This window comes from Pleurodeles waltl, chromosome 12 (assembly GCF_031143425.1).
Source record: "Pleurodeles waltl isolate 20211129_DDA chromosome 12, aPleWal1.hap1.20221129, whole genome shotgun sequence".
Classification (NCBI taxonomy): Eukaryota; Metazoa; Chordata; class Amphibia; order Caudata; family Salamandridae; genus Pleurodeles; species Pleurodeles waltl.
The window spans coordinates 703,891,366-703,908,685 of record NC_090451.1 but is presented as its reverse complement, the minus strand read 5'-3'; the positions used below and the strand labels follow the sequence as shown (position 1 = coordinate 703,908,685).

The 17,320-nt window shown below is 47.5% G+C and overlaps 1 protein-coding gene across 1 annotated transcript in view; it reads right to left on the bottom strand.

The window, feature by feature from the left end:
* The window catches only part of LOC138266905 (polyamine-transporting ATPase 13A3-like), a 228,487-nt gene that overhangs the window by 37,901 nt on the left and 173,266 nt on the right, over positions 1–17,320 (bottom strand). Inside the window, exons 19-21 of the mRNA XM_069215643.1 lie at positions 11,537–11,657; positions 4,858–4,982; positions 540–715 (exon numbers count right to left, since the gene is read on the bottom strand). Coding sequence (XP_069071744.1) covers positions 540–715; positions 4,858–4,982; positions 11,537–11,657 — 422 coding nt within the window. The remainder of the gene's footprint in view (positions 1–539; positions 716–4,857; positions 4,983–11,536; positions 11,658–17,320) is intronic.

Here is a 17,320-nt window from a genome sequence, read left to right as displayed (position 1 = left end):
AGCATAAGCATTGCTAGGCTGCTCATCTCCTAGGCAAGCTTTGCATTTTTCTGCCCACCGGTGAAGAGTCTCTTCGAATGTTCACACTGCCCCACCCACCCCACATCCCCAAACCCCTTCACTTCCACTCGCCTCCGCGGATGATTATATTACCTCCACTCTGACTACCTCCCAGGGAGCGAAAGCCTTTCTCCTGTCTTCTTAAACCTTCGTTATGGGGCACATGCCTTATTCCCATCCTCCTCACCCCCACCGTCAGGTGCCTTTTTCATTCACCTCAGTGACTGTGTGACAAACCTTTCCTTCTCATCTTCCCCTCTGGGTGCCCGACTTCCATCCTTCCTTCCTTCCTTCCCACCCTGCTCTCTAGTCGCTTGCTTTATTCCGATGCTTCTCAGTCCCCTTGTGGACACTCCTTACTCCCACATCCTTCTCACCCTCCCCACTACGCCTTACTCTCATTCCTCTGACCCATCCTTGGGCATCCCTCTTTACTCGGATCTTTCCAGTCCTCCTCAGCGTGACATCAAACCGCTCACCTCATTACAACCAGAGTCCAGAAGCTTTGTGCGGGGCAGCTCGTCAGCGTACTGCCAGTGGATGGTGGCTGGCTGCCCCTCCCTAGGAGGGAGGGCCTCAGTGATGATGACCTTCCCCTGGGGGGGTATCATGCCGCATTCCCGGGCGACGGACACCGCGGTCAGCATGTTATCTCCTGCAAGAGAAGAACAAGTATTAAGGGATGCTGTCTGTAAGGAAATGCCTCCTTGGCATGGTTACCCCCTGACTTTTTGCCTTTGCTGATGCTATGTTTTGAATTGAAAGTGTGCTGAGGCCTGCTAACCAGGCCCCAGCACCAGTGTTCTTTCCCTAACCTGTACTTTTGATTCCACAATTGGCACACCCTGGCATTCAGATAAGTCCCTTGTAACTGGTACCTCTGGTACCAAGGGCCCTGATGCCAGGGAAGGTCTCTAAGGGCTGCAGCATGTATTGTGCCACCCTAGAGACCCCTCACTCAGCACAGACACACTGCTTGCCAGCTTGTGTGTGCTAGTGAGAACAAAACGAGTAAGTCGACATGGCACTCCCCTCAGGGTGCCATGCCAGCCTCTCACTGCCTATGCAAGTATAGGTCAGTCACCCCTCTAGCAGGCCTTACAGCCCTAAGGCAGGGTGCACTATACCATAGGTGAGGGTACCAGTGCATGAGCATGGTACCCCTACAGTGTCTAAACAAAACCTTAGACATTGTAAGTGCAGGGTAGCCATAAGAGTATATGGTCTGGGAGTTTGTCAAACACGAACTCCACAGCACCATAATGGCTACACTGAAAACTGGGAAGTTTGGTATCAAACTTCTCAGCACAATAAATGCACACAGATGCCAGTTTACATTTTATTGCAAAATACACCCCAGAGGGCACCTTAGAGGTGCCCCCTGAAACTTAACCAACTGTCTGTGTAGGCGGACTAGTTCCAGCAGCCTGCCACACTAGAGACATGTTGCTGGCCCCATGGGGAGAGTGCCTTTGTCACTCTGAGGCCAGTAACAAAGCCTGCACTGGGTGGAGATGCTAACACCTCCCCCAGGCAGGAGCTGTAACACCTGGCGGTGAGCCTCAAAGGCTCACCCCTTTGTCACAGCACCGCAGGACACTCCAGCTAGTGGAGTTGCCCGCCCCCTCCGGCCCCGGCCCCCACTTTTGGCGGCAAGGCCGGAGAAAATAATGAGAATAACAAGGAGGAGTCACTGGCCAGTCAGGACAGCCCCTAAGGTGTCCTGAGCTGAGGTGACTCTAACTTTTAGAAATCCTCCATCTTGCAGATGGAGGATTCCCCCAATAGGGTTAGGATTGTGACCCCCTCCCCTTGGGAGGAGGCACAAAGAGGGTGTACCCACCCTCAGGGCTAGTAGCCATTGGCTACTAACCCCCCAGACCTAAACACACCCTTAAATTTAGTATTTAAGGGCTACCCTGAACCCTAGAAAATTAGATTCCTGCAACAACAAGAAGAAGGACTGCCTAGCTGAAAACCCCTGCAGAGGAAGACCAGAAGACAACAACTGCCTTGGCTCCAGAAACTCACCGGCCTGTCTCCTGCCTTCCAAAGAACTCTGCTCCAGCGACGCCTTCCAAAGGGACCAGCGACCTCTGAATCCTCTGAGGACTGCCCTGCTTCGACGACGACAAGAAACTCCCGAGGACAGCGGACCTGCTCCAAAAAGACTGCAACTTTATCCAAAGGAGCAGCTTGAAAGAACCCTGCAATCTCCCCGCAAGAAGCGTGAGACTTGCAACACTGCACCCGGCGACCCCGACTCAGGTGGTGGAGAACCAACACCTCAGGGAGGACCCCCGGACTACTCTACGACTGTGAGTACCAAAACCTGTCCCCCCTGAGCCCCCACAGCGCCGCCTGCAGAGGGAATCCCGAGGCTTCCCCTGACCGCGACTCTCTGAAACCTAAGTCCCGACGCCTGGAAAAGACCCTGCACCCGCAGCCCCCAGGACCTGAAGGACCGGACTTTCACTGCAGAAGTGACCCCCAGGAGTCCCTCTCCCTTGCCCAAGTGGAGGTTTCCCCGAGGAAGCCCCCCCTTGCCTGCCTGCAGCGCTGAAGAGATCCCTTGATCTCCCACTGACTTCCATTGCGAACCCGACTCTTGTTCTAACACTGCACCCGGCCGCCCCCGCGCCGCTGAGGGTGAAATTTCTCTGTGGGCTTGTGTCCCCCCCGGTGCCCTACAAAACCCCCCTGGTCTGCCCCCCGAGGACGCGGGTACTTACCTGCTGGCAGACTGGAACCGGGGCACCCCCTTCTCTCCATTGAAGCCTATGCGTTTTGGGCACCACTTTGAACTCTGCACCTGACCGGCCCTGAGCTGCTGGTGTGGTAACTTTGGGGTTGCTCTGAACCCCCAACGGTGGGCTACCTTGGACCAAGAACTGAACCCTGTAAGTGTATTACTTACCTGGTAAAACTAACAAAAACTTACCTCCCCGAGGAACTGTGAAAATTGCACTAAGTGTCCACTTTTAAAATAGCTATTTGTGAATAACTTGAAAAGTATACATGCAATTGAAATGATTCAAAGTTCCTAATGTACTTACCTGCAATACCTTTCAAACAAGATAGTACATGTTAAATTTGAACCTTGGGTTCTTAAAATAAACTAAGAAAAGATATTTTTCTATACAAAACCTATTGGCTGGATTTGTCTCGGAGTGTGTGTACCTCATTTATTGTCTATGTGTATGTACAACAAATGCTTAACACTACTCCTTGGATAAGCCTACTGCTCGACCACACTACCACAAAATAGAGCATTAGTATTATCTCTTTTTACCACTATTTTACCTCTAAGGGGAACCCTTGGACTCTGTGCATGCTATTCCTTACTTTGAAATAGCACATACAGAGCCAACTTCCTACACTGTCTCACTGATGTCAGGTGTTTTAAGGATCACTCAGGGAGCCTTGGGCAGTCCGTATAAATATCAACTTTAGTCCTAGAGGGCCCGAACGACCGTATGTATTCAATGTGCCTCCAGTAGTTATTATATAGGTATCAATTCTAGTACTTGTGGGGCCTAATGCCTGTGCTCAATGCGTCTCCTGTAGATATCCTGAAAAACTGCCATGGCTGCCTACTTCAAAGACTGGCATTGGACACTCAAGAGCACATATTGCCCTTGCACAATTTCCAGGGGTCCAACAGTTACTACACTGCAAAGTGTACTCTTTTTGTGTTTATGATTAATTTGGGAGACCGTACACTGGACCTTTAACCTCCCGGTCCCTCCCCCTCTTTTGATTTTTTGTCCAGCAGTTAGTGTCTGATACAGGGGTTATCACACCTGCCAGCGAAGGTCCCAGTGAGGTCTGCAAAAGCACACAGAGGGTGGAAACCATGTTCCTCTGATGAGGTATGATCAATATATCATAAAGTGCAACTAAGTGATGCAGGTTGTGGAGCCATGGCAGATTTAAATCAGGATTGCTGAAGGGAAAAAGTGGTTGAGGAACCCAAAATTTGGCCAACTGTCCCTGCAATGGGTAACCCTGTCTTTTAAAGCCTTGAAAAAGTCCTGAACATTAGTACTATGGTCATTGAAAACCCAGCACCTATGTGGCCTCTGAACATCCATTACTTTTATGGTCTGGTCACACAGCATTGACAAGTCTGGAGCTTGAGAGATGGTCTGTTTGCAAAGCACCTTGGGGACGAGGAGGACAGCAACCTTCCCGGCTAACCCACGGGAGAGCTACTGCTCATCTCTATTAATCCAGGTTACTCAGTTTCCATTGCCATGTCTACAGTGCAGCACGCGACCTGCTCAGCATAAAGGACAACTTTGATTGACACCCTGGAATTCGGCTCCCATTCCAGAATAGTATTTCTGCACTGTAAACCTCCGGTACAGGAGTCGTGAATGGTACTCTGCTCTGTAAACTCCAGGCAGACGTGTAGTAAGTCACCAGGGAGATTGCTTAATACAAAATTTTTCAAAAATCTTTTATGTGACATCCTAACGAAACAGGCCAAGTGCACACCAGTATGGGAAGGCAGCATCGACCCTTCCACCACCCTTCCTTGACTTAAAACAATCACATATGGCTCCTCTTGCACGATAGGAGCCTGAGGCATGTCAGAAAGTGCAATGCAGGAATAAGCTCAAAATAATGTCAAACAGAAGGTGGAAAAGGTCAAATAAAAGATTCAAATACCTCCAACTAACACTGGGAAATACTCTACACTGCCTGTGACTCTAAGGCGGTGTCCATACTAACAAGCAGGGCTTTAAAGTAATACATGAACAAGGCCAGGTCGCAGCACCACAACATCCTCACCTGTAACCATCACGGTGCGGATGCAGGCCCTCCGCAGCTCCTCCAGCACAGGCACGGTCTCCGGCTTCAGCTTGTTCTGCATCATGATCAGGCCTAGAAAATCCATGTTGCGCTCAATCACTTCCCTACAGGGTCAGGAGAAGACAAGCACCAGGTGAGACCAGCACAGTGTACCCAGAAACCCCTCTTACCGTGTTCCAGAGAGGACACACCATAGGCACTGTGTACCTAGACACTGCTCTTACTCTGCCCCAGAGGTAAGACACCCCAGACACTGTGTACCAGGAACCCACTCCTATTCTGCTCCAGAGAGACTGTACCACAAGAACTGCATCCTCAGAAAACACTATTACTCTGCCCCAGAGAAGAGCCCCTACACAAAGACAGGAGCAGTGACTCAGCAGAGCCACGGAGGGAGACGCACAGATCTCGTCACATGGTAAATCAAACCTCATAAAGCAGTGGGTACAATCAAACACCATACCACAATATAAATTCAACTTCATACAAAGTACAATTAAACCTCGCACCACAAGGTATATTAAACATGATACCACAAACTTCAATTCAACCTCATACCACAGGGTACAATAAACCTCTTACTTAGAGGTAAATTATTTATGAATAATCACAGTTCTTCACAATGGATGGCTTTATCAAATGTAGAACCATTTACTGCACCTACCAATGCATGGGACCTCAGAAATATTGATTTAGATGAAAATATCACTTAACCTGTAAACATCTGTTCATAGCGTGCAGTGCTGTTAAATCACATGCTCTGCATTCTCTCCCTCCATCAAGTGCTGGGGTTGGACAGGTGCAAGTTATTTTTCTTTGAAAAAGTCTTTCTAGTCACAAGGCATAGTGACCTTCCCTTAGCTGGCAACGCACAATGGAATCGACTCCATGCTGGATTGTTTAATGGGTAGCAGGTCAAAGCAGTATGGAGTTGTGAGCGAACAGAAAATTATGCACATGTGTATTGCAGAAAAAAATATTGACTTAATAAGAAAAAAATTGTCATCAGAGCCACACACTTCCAGGGAGGAGAGTGGGTGCATGTGAATCTACAGCACTTGTCGATACGAACAGGTGCTTACAGGGTAAGTGGCATTTTGCGTTTGTGGCATGTATTGCTGCAGATACTTATGCCCTGCATAGGCTGTTAAGCAATACTCCATAAGAAGTGGCTAACGGGGATGATGCCGATGTCTAGAATAAAGTTCATAGACCTATCTGGCCAACTAATACCTGTTGTTTGGCTAGAACATGCACACAGTATTGCTTCATGAAGGTGTGTGGGGTTGGCCATGTAGCTGTCGCTAAGAGAATATTCCCTAAAAAGGCCATGGTAGCAGCCTTCTTTCGAGTAGTGAGCCCTAGGAGTAGCAGTGGGGGCTCTCTTGGCTTTGAGATGGCAAGTCTGGATACACTTACCTATCCATCTACAGGACCAAATTTGAAACGGGTAGCCCCTTGTGAGGAATTGCAATGGCCACGAACAGTTGGTCAGCTTTGCAAAAAGGTTTAGTTCTGTCAACGTAATACATGACAGCACGCTTCACCTCTAGGGTATGAAGAGCCGTCTCTGCTACAGAGTTTGACAGGGGGAAGAAGACTGGAAGCTCTATGGGCTGATTAAGGTGGAATGTAGAAACCACCTTAGAAAGTAAATTAGGGTTTGTTCTCAGTGCCACTCTGCCCTTGTGAACTTGCATGAAGGTTCTCATAGCGCGAGGGCTTGCAGCTCACTAATGCATGGTAAGAAGGTTATGGCTACCAGCAAGGGAGCAGGCAAAAGTATAGCGGTTTGAATGGAGGGTCCAGCAGGCTAGTAAGTAAGATAATGAGGTTCCAATCTGGCACTGGGAGAACCTTAAGGGGTTAACAAAGAATGTAGGCAAGGAAGGCATGCTACCTGTTTTAGATGTAGGTGGCTATAGCAGCTAAACGCAGGCAAACTGAAGTGTAGGCTATACCTGACTTCTATAGGTAAAGTAGGTATATGACAGATGAAATCTTAGACTACAGGTGTTAGAGGATGTGGCTTTTTGGTAATGCAGTAGTGGACAAATCTATTCCCCTTAGCAGCATAGTATGCATGTGTGGTGGGCCTACGAAACTCATACAGGATGTCCATGCATTCGTGCCTCGGAGAGGCCCAAGTAACCAAATTCTAGGTCCATAGTATGAGATCACTAGATTAAGTTGCTTGGGATCTGGGTACCCGTTATAGCATTGGTTCTTGATGAGAAGGTCCAGCCTGTTGAGAAGCCTCTCATGAGGGCCAATCAACATCTCTAACAGGGCTGAATACCAGGGTTACCTGGTTGAGGTGGGGGATCACCAGAATGAGAGTTAGCAAGGATTGTTGCATCTTCTTTATCACAAGTGGAAGGAGCAGGAGAAGTAGAAAACCCTGACCAGTTGACGCACAGTGCATTGCCTATGGATCGAAGGTGTGGGTATCTGGAAATTAGGTATCGGCTTTGTACACTTTCGGATTGGTGAACAAGTCTACGCTGGGAGTTCCCCAGCACTGGAAGTACTGGTGCGGGACCTCTGGGTGAAGATCCCACTTGGACTTGTTGATGCATCCTGCTTAAGAGATATGCTAGGTTGTTTTCCACCCCAGACAGTAATCTGACATCAAGTGAAGGCAGTGGTGAAGGGTTCAATGTAGGTCAGAGCCAGCATGGAACGGAGTAGAAAGTGAGTGCCCCCCTGCTTTTGACATTATTACATGGCAGGCATATCATCCGTCCTGATGAGGACTACTTTGCCTTGAATAAGGAGCTGGAAGGCTTTGAGCAGCACGAGGTAGTGCTGAATCAATCCGAAGTCCACTCCACAGAACAGAGGGGATGGTAGGTCGGTGATAAATGTGCAGTCCTAGAGTATCCATAAGAAAAAGCATAACCAAAGAAAGCAACTTGTTCTTCGAAGCACAGTTTTCTCATTTTTTTTTAATTCACATGAAAACAGTACCTACTCAAAGCTGGTGGTTCAGAAAAATATACTTTACAAGAGGAAGGTTTTTTTCTAATTTAGACAAGTCCCTCTGGATCCCGCGATTCCCCCTGTTTTGTGAAACACAAGCTTTGGTTGAAGCAACAGACTTCCCAAGCCCAATCTGCGGGTGTCGGGATGAGCTCAGACCAGTCCCTTGAAACTTTCTTCGTAAGTTGGGAAAGCAGTGGTAGAAACGCCTAAAGAAGGCTTGAGTCCCACAGAAGATGGACTGTGTCTGCTAGCGAGTCCTAAAGAAACAAGGAGGGACTATTGCAAGCATTTACCAATGATAACAAAGGGTTTCTGAAGGGCAAGCCCATGAACGAGCGATGGTGACAGGCGTGGTTAAAAGCCCAAATAGACAACACGTCGGAAAAGCAGTGCTTGCGTGTTGCTATGCTTGACCTAGAAAAAACAAGGCACAAAAGGGAGCATTTCCAGCAGCAGTAAACAGATCTATGCAAGGCAGGCCCCGCGGTGCATCGTCACTTTAAATTACTTCAGCATGCAGATGCCTCTCATAGTCAGCTAGGTGACTCCTGATAAGTTAATTTACCCTGGAATTTAGGGAGCCTGCAAGATGGCAGTTAATCAGGGATATCCCCTGAAAGTCCAGCCAGTGCCACAGTTTGTATCTCCCGGCACAGCAAGTGTGACCCACACACCACTCTGTATGCTGTGATTTCACATGGAGGTTTTGTTGTCCATCAGAACCTAAATAAAGGTACTACTGACAGAAGGTAGAAAGGCCTGGAGGACCATCTGGATGGCATACCGCTTCAGAAGATTTATGTGGAGTCTGCTGCATCAAACGCAATTGGCTTCTGATCTCTACCTTGTCCAAGTGACCTCTCCAACCCAGAGATGATGGGTCTGCCACCACTGTAACCTCTGGATCGGCAGGGAGAAAGGTCTGCAGCAGGTCAGGTTGGCATCCTTCATTCACCTAGTCAATCCCTAAAGGAAGACCATAACTACACAAGTTTAGGTTAACAGTGTGAACTGGAAAGAAGAATCACCTAACATATCCTTTCCATCTTTGCTCTCTTTTGTCAATTTAGGCAGCCAAGATGCACAAATTAATGCAAAAACGTATTTAATCAAACGTGAGATGGTATGTTTACAGGTTTCTCGGTCATGAGATCAGATCACATTTTCATTATACATGGAGTAAGCCTGCCAACCAGTAGAGAAGGGAAGACTGTATGGGGCTTTGCCATCCTAGTATCATGAATCCTCGAATTTTAAGGACAGCGAAAGTTCACCGAGTCTGAACACGTCATGGCACTGGAAACTCAATGTATAATCTTAATCTTCCTCCAGACAAGGTACACGAAATGTGGACCCAAACAACTCTACTAAAGCACTTAAAGCAAATGACTAGAAAAGAATATCTTAACCCAATAGTAACAGGTGACTTCAATGACGTATTTGACCCATGTAATATCACTGCAGATCCGCTCAAAGTACTTCCAACAGAATGGGAGATTCCAGCAATGTACTCTAGATTACCCCTTGGTAAGACCTTATCAATTACAACAAATAAGCACTTTCCAGATCATCAAGATCACTAAGAGCAAATATCATTGACAAATTATGTTTAAGCGGGAAGAAAATCAACTGCAGCCACAGAAATCCATAAGGGAATAGAGTACACAATCACTGTGAGAAGGTTTAAATGGACCAAAGCAGCTGGTGAATATTAGGCAGAATGGAGGGGAAAGCCAGGTGCCCATTTATAGTCATTTCTAATCAGTCACTCAGTAATACGGAAACTGCAAATTTGGGAATCCATGTCCGAATCACTGCTGAAAGCTTCCCCAAAACAAAGCCCTGGATAAAGCAGAGTGAAGAAGATACTCAAGAAGAGCGCAGTAAACCAGTTTAATACTCCTGGACTGCACTTCAAGAAACAAAAATGAACTCACTAAGGAGAAAGCGGAAAACAAGAAACCAGGAAAATGTAAATAGTGAAATTATTATAAGCAAAAGGCCATATAAGGTGGTTGACTGGAAGGCAAAAAAACAATTTTGAAATAAAAAGGTAGCAGGACATAAGGTGATAGAAAACATAAGCTAGAGAATTTATAGCACCCAACGACAACATTTTACAATGCAGAAATCAGTTATAACATCAATGCAATCCAATGGGAAACCTTGCAGTGAGAATATAATGGGCCTGTATTATTAAGGACCAGAAACTACAACTAAGGAGAAAAGTGGTCCAGTTGATGTAAGGAAAAAGATGGTGTCTCAGAAAGTAAACTGGCTAAAGTCCACCGGGGCTCCAAGCCTGAACAGAATTTCCAACATTCTAATAAAAGCAAAAAAGGATCTTTGGATAAGGCCTTCTTTGCTCTTTGTTGCCATTTGTTTAGAATGAGAAACAATACCAAATTCACAGAGGCTGAAAATCCTACATCCAATCACCAAGAACGTAAATAAAGATGATGCAAAAAACACAGAACCATTGCTCTATTGAATTGTGAGGTTAAACTATTTATCAAAATTCATTAATAACTAGAAAAAGGGAGTATCCCCCAAACACCTAACAAATTTATCAAAGAGTCTTTAGAAGAGTAGCAGAGACTATTGATACCATCATGAAAAATATGTTGTCATAGAAGTGGCTAAAAGGGGCACTGAACAATATGGCTGCTCCTTGAACTACAGCATCACATTTGAACGAATTACTAAACACCTAATATCAAAACTCAGAACGTGAGACATTTTCGCTTCACATTTAAAGGGCATTCAGCTCCTATGTCAGAAACGTGGGTGAGAATCAGTCTGCAACAGAAAGAGTCTGTGAAAAAATTTCCAACAAATAGAGCCCTCAAATAAGGATGTGTTCTGGCATCTCTCCTTTGTAATCTCAACACATATGATAAGTATATACACAGCAAGGATCTTCCCCTACAAATTAGTCCAGACGCACATGCTGCTGCTAAGGCTGACACACTCCGATTGGACTGCCCTTCAATAGTCTCAAAGCCTCTCCTGTGGCCTTGCATAAGTACGATTTTAAAAACAACTTGGTGCTGAACATTGCCATTACTAAAATACTGACTTCTGATAAAGTTAACGGAAAGAACAACAGTAGTACACTTGGGGGAGGGAGGCTGGTGCGTGGGGAAGCATCAAGCAAGTCACAACGTATCTATATTTAGGAGTGGGGCAAAACATTAAAACCTCCAAACAAATATAGCCTTAAAAATCGACACCCAAGGTCTTACTACGCTAGTTGTCAAACTCATCTAAGTCACATTGTGATAGAAAACCTTGCTGAGCAAGCCAGGCAGCATTTCCTAGCTGGAAGGGAGCCTCCAGTGCGACTGAGATGAACTGTATAATGAACAGCTACTTCACATGGCAAGGCCAGATTGGGTAACTCAGAGTCATTTTGGACTTTTTAAACTCTCAGGCTCATGAGTAGGGACAAAAAATAAATGCTTTTCCCTAACTGACCAACAGCAGACTTTCTGGAAGCTCCAGCTCTTGATCATCACACATCAACTTCTGTCTTTTAAGAAGGGTGAAGACCACTTCCATACATCTCCCGTATCAAGTTACAAACCACACAAACTACCCTGGGCTCTCCCTTACTCTCACTCTGCAGTCACTACCAACATATGGTGGCCCAAACCAGATGTGTTGCCAGTACCTGTTAATGTTCTGCACCTTGTGCCAGGTGTACTTCGGCTCCAGTTTGCGGTGTGCGATCGCAATAACCCGGAGCCCTTGTCGGGTGTAGCTCTCCAGGACCACTGAGAAATTGTCTGGAACTGAGATCAAAGGAAGAGGTAATAAGATGAAGGACAAGAAATATTTTTTACATAGTGCTTTATGCCTCACTATTCAATTTAACTGTACTCTTTTTACCAGTATTAGAAGGACATAAAGATGAATTTGTGTTACAGGGACTCGAACTTGTGTTACGCAGAGCACAGCTGCAATTGTGTTACTTATTAGGCCATCTTAACTGCCTGGAACAAAAATGCCAGCTTCAGCACCTGGCACAAAACAAGGGAGTTGCCATTATTGGACAGTTGGAGCTAAAGGTCAATCCCTGCCCAGAAGAAGAGAAAACTAACTGGAGAAGACCATCACAAAGTTAAAACAACTGCTAAACAGAATGACATGACAATTACAATACTAGCCTGGTGGAGATATCCGAGGACTATGACATCTTAACGCTGAATAATTAGTATAAAACACCACTACACAAAGTAAATGCAAAATAAAAAATAAAAAAAAAGGAGAAATACGCCATTAAAGCCACGTTGGCTATGAAAAGTCCTAGACATTTACAACCTCATAAAATATATCAACCTAGAAAGACACATCAGAGAAATGCTACTCTCCAACTTCTCTGCACCTACTGCTTTAGACACACTGTGTAACACACCTCAAAAGGTCCACAGGGCTCTGAGAGACACTATCCTCTAACTGCCTACTAACTGAAAGCTCCGAGACTGCTGGTATGAGAATCATTTTACACCACAGTTTTAACTTGCAAATCATCAAATTCTTTCAACTAAGCTGGGGCAAAAATTCCTAGAATCGCTTAGTTTAGACAGCATATCCCTCTTTTCTAACTAAGGTAATTCAGACGGTCACATAAACCAGACAATATCTTTACCAGTATTTTTCAATAATCTCTTCTCGCCACTGAGGACATCTCTTCACTCCTTAGATGGCAGATGAGTCCTTAGAATTTATTAAGGGAGAACATAACCCTCGTTCTGCAGCATAGGTACCTTCAAGTCACTAATAAACCTCCCAGCTCCCTGGTTGTCATATCACCAAAAGCATATCATCTTCAACATGTTAAAGACTGCCATTCCACCGAACTCCACTGGACCGTCCACCACTGCGTCCACTTCACCTTCCAGAAACCCGCCACTCCCCACCGACCACAACAGATCCCCCGCCGCAGCTGGAACAAGATCTCGGAAGACCAAATGATTTCCACCCTCACCCGGGCCCGCCACCCAGGACCACTGACCCCAACACAGCCGCCCTCAACCTAAACACTGGATAGACGACTGCGCCAACACCCTCGCTCCGCTCAGGAAATCCTCCAACAACCGCACCAGCATCAAGGCCATCTGGTTCACCGCTGACCATGAGGCCTCCAAGCGGGAGTGCCTGAAAATCGAAAAGAAGTGGCGCCACGAACCAATAGAGAACAACCACGCCACCCTCAAGAGAGCCATCCACAAGCACCACCAGCTCATCCGGACCACTAAAAGATCCTTCTACAAAGATCGCATCGACAAGAACGCCCACGACAGCAAAGAGCTCTTCAGCATTGTCAAAGAACTCACCAACCCCAGGTCATGCTCCATCGACGCCCCTCCATCGCAAGAACTCTACGACTCCCTCGCCACCTTCTTCCATCACAAGATCACATAAATCCATGACAGCTTCAACTCCTCGCCCCCCACTACCACCACAGCCACCATCAACCCCAACGCACCCAGCTACACCAACTTCTTGCTCCGCTGGACCCACATCAACGACGAGTACACCATCAAAACCATGAGCATCATCCACTCCGGATCTCCCTCCGACCCCTGCCCCCACCATGTCTTCAACAAAGCGAGCCCCATCATCGCCCCCCAACTCCGCATGATCATCAATAGCTCCTTCGAAACCGCCACCTTCCCAGAGAGCTAGAAGCATGCCGAACTCAACACCCTACTAAAGAAACCCAAAGCTGACCCCGAAGACCTCAAGAATTACCGACCCACCTCCCTCCTTCCCTTCCCGGTGAAGGTCATTGAGAAGATCATCAACGGCCAACTGACCCACTTCCTGGAGGACACCACCACGTTGGACAACTCCCAATCCGGATTACGGAGGACCCACAGCACCAAGACTGCCCTCATCACTGCAACGACGATATCAGGACCATGCTCGACAATGGCGAAACCGCGGCCCTCATCCTCCTAGACCTCTCGGCTGCGTTTGACACCGTCTGCCACCACAACCTCTGCGCTCGCCTCTACGAAGCCGGGATCCGCCACAAGGCCCTGGACTGGATCACATCCTTCCTCTCCGGCAGAATTCAGAGTCCGCCTCCCTCCCTCCCTTCCTGTCGGAAGCCACCAAGACCATATGCAGCATTCCCCAAGGATCTTCCCTCAGCCCAATGCTTTTCAACATCTACATGGCACCGCTCGTGAACATTGTCCGATCCCACAACCTCAACATCGTCTCCTACCCCGACGACACCCAGCTGATCCTCTCACTCACGAAGGACCCCGCCACCTCCAAAACCAACCTCCACGACGGACTGCATGCCATCGCCAACTGGGTGGAGAAGAGCCGCCTCAAACTTAACTCAGACAAAACAGAGATACTCATCCTCGGTTCCAACTGCTCCGCTTGGGATGACTCCTGGTGGCCAGCCACCCTGGGAACCGCACCAACACCCACCACCCACGCACGCAATCTGGGCTTCATCCTGGACTCATCGGTCACCATGACTCAGCAAGTCAACGCCGTCTCATCTTCCTGCTTCAACACCCTCTGCATGCTCCGCAAGATATTCAGATGGATCCCCACCGAAACCAGAAGGACAGTCACTCACGCCCTTGTCAGCAGCAGACTGGACTACGGCAACGCGCTCTACACAGGAACCACAGCCAAGCTCCAGAGGAAACTGCAGTGTATACAGAACGCCTCCGCACGCCTCATCCTTAACATCCCACCCTGCGACCATATCTCAGCCCACCTCAGAGACCTACACTGACTCCCTGTCACCAAGAGGATCACCTTCAAACTCCTCATCCAAGCCCACAAAGCTCTTAACACGGGCCCTGCCTACCTCAACGAGCGACTCACCTTCCACACTCCCACCCGCCAACCTTGCCCTCGCCGCCGTCCCACGCATCCATCGGACTACATCTGTCAGCAGATCCTTTTCCCACCTCACCGCCAAGACCTGGAACACCCTCCCTGCACACCTACGAGAGACCCAGGACCTCCTGACCTTCAGGAAACGCCTCAAGACCTGGTTATTCAAGCAGTCGCAGCCCCCCCCCCTCACCGCCTTGAGACCGTAGCGGGTGAATAGCGTGCTTTACAAATGATTTATTGATTGAGTCAAAACTGAGGCTGTAGGTAAACAGTCAGTACAGTGCTTGTCAGGAACCTGCAGTCTCCTTAATAAAACAACAGTGACTGCTGTTTCAGCTTCTGTGCTTTTGAACTGAGATGCCCCTTTTTCTTCATTTTCTCTCAGAGAAAGCGTAGAGGTTACTATTGCTAGTGTAGCATGTTTCTTTCACCTAGGTGCGGTAATGTTGTCTTTCAGCTATATAAAAGGAGGTTTCTTTCCAAGAGAAAAATGAAGTAATCAAATGAGAAATGACAGGACAAAAAGTCTCACTGTGGCATCACAAACTATTTGGGAAGGAAAATGTATATTAAACGTTTAATAAAACACATCACAAGGGGTAATTTGGTTCAGTAAACACAGAAAATCTGAAAGGGCTGATGGGTAACCTTTAATAGTGCCCACCGCAAGTCCTGACTGGGCCAAAGACAAAACAAATAACAAGCTGTCCAACAGCTTGGGTTGTCGAGGGTCTGTCCTGTGCACACTACACAGAGGCCACAAATGTCTTAGTGCCAGGTGTCAACAGACTGCTGAAGGGCTCCTGGCAACCAAGATGGCATCCTGCACATTGCTTGGTAAGTCAAACGTTGTCAACTTTCACCACTCAATCTCCAGACATAGAGTTGGAAACTGGGCGAAGTTCGGGCGGACAACCCAATCTTCCTGAAGTGCAAACTTGATCAGAGGATTGACACTCATGCTCAGAAGCTCATGGTAACCAACACTCTTGGCCCAACCCAGGGCCACTAGGGCCCACTTATAAGTTATATCCAGAAGTCAGAGTACAAGAGGCAGGAAGGCATCCAGGAGTTCAGTGTTCCATCACAGTCAAAATGTGTCTCCATGGACTTCTTTCAGAATCTCCAAGGCACACAAGTTTGGACAATGCACTTTCGACGGTGGTGGTTCTCCTCATTGTTGGAAGACGCACTCTTCCACCTCAGGTTGTAGCTACTAATAGTGATCAGCCAGGACCCATCTGCTGAGCTCATCCACTCTGGCATTCAAGGATCCTGCCTGCTCCTCTAGAGTTGGGGAAATACCCTGATGTTCCAACCATGTCCTCCGGCATAGAGCCACCTGATACTGGACCCAACCACACCCTTCTTTTTTGCAATCCCACATGGTGGTGGTTTACGTGAGAACCAGTACCAGCCTCCCCATCATCGGTGCTAAAAAGAATTTCAATGCACTATGAATGCCCTGCAACTCCAAAATATAAATATGGAAGCAGTTTTCTGTAGGAGCAGTCTGATCTCCACCTCTCTCAAATTACATTTCCAACCCAGCAGTGATGCATCGATCACCACCCTAAGCTCTGGATAGGGAAGGGGGAGGAGTCGGCTGTGGGTCAGGCAGCGGTTGAACAGCCACCACTGCAGATGGTGTGCAGTCTCCTCTACAATTTGGATGACCTTTGACAGGTTTCCATGGTGCGGGGCCCTCCGAGACTCCAGATACCACTACAGAGCCTGCACATGCTACATGACAAAGTAGGCAATTATGAAGCTTGACGCCAACGGGCCAAGAAGCCTCAAAGCTACTTTCACCAAGGGTCCAGGACCAAGGCTAAAACAGCAGGATCATAAGCCTGAATGCCCTTGACTTGTTGCGAAGGAGGAAAGGCCCTGAATTGCTCCGTTTCAAAACCCCCCTTTATAAGGAAGCCTCTACAAAGGAGTCAGGTGTGATTTCAGCTCATTGATTGAGAAGTCTAACAATGTAAGGAGGCTCGCCATCATCTGGAGGTGGTCTACAACTGACTGTGACAAGCCTGCCTTCAACAGCCAGTTGTCCGGGTAGGGGAAACCAGGCATCCTCAACCTCAAAAAACGGGCCTCAGCAGGTATCATCACTTCCGTGAACACCCCAGGGGCACTAGTAACGCAGTAGGAGAGTACAGCAAAATTAAAATTATCTCGGCCCACCTAGGACTGCAGGTAGTGTCAGAGGGACGGCACAAGGGGCACATGAAAGTTTGCCCTCTACAGGTCCAAGGCTACCATCCAGCCCCCGGGATCGAGGGCAGACAGAACTTAGGTCAGTATGAGTATTTTGAATTTGTTCTTACACAGGAACATATTCATAGGTCGATGTTCTAAAACAGGATGAAGGCCTCCTTCGGCATGAGGAAATATAGCAACAACCTTCCCTATTTCTGAGTCTGAAACCCTCTAAATATCCGGAATGGACAACAGAGTCGCAACTCTTGCAGTTAGATCGATAGGTGGTCCTCTGAAAGCCCAACTAATGTTGAAGGTGGGTCAGAGAAAAACAAAAGGACAAAGCCCTGCTGTAAGTTCTGAAGCACCCACTGGG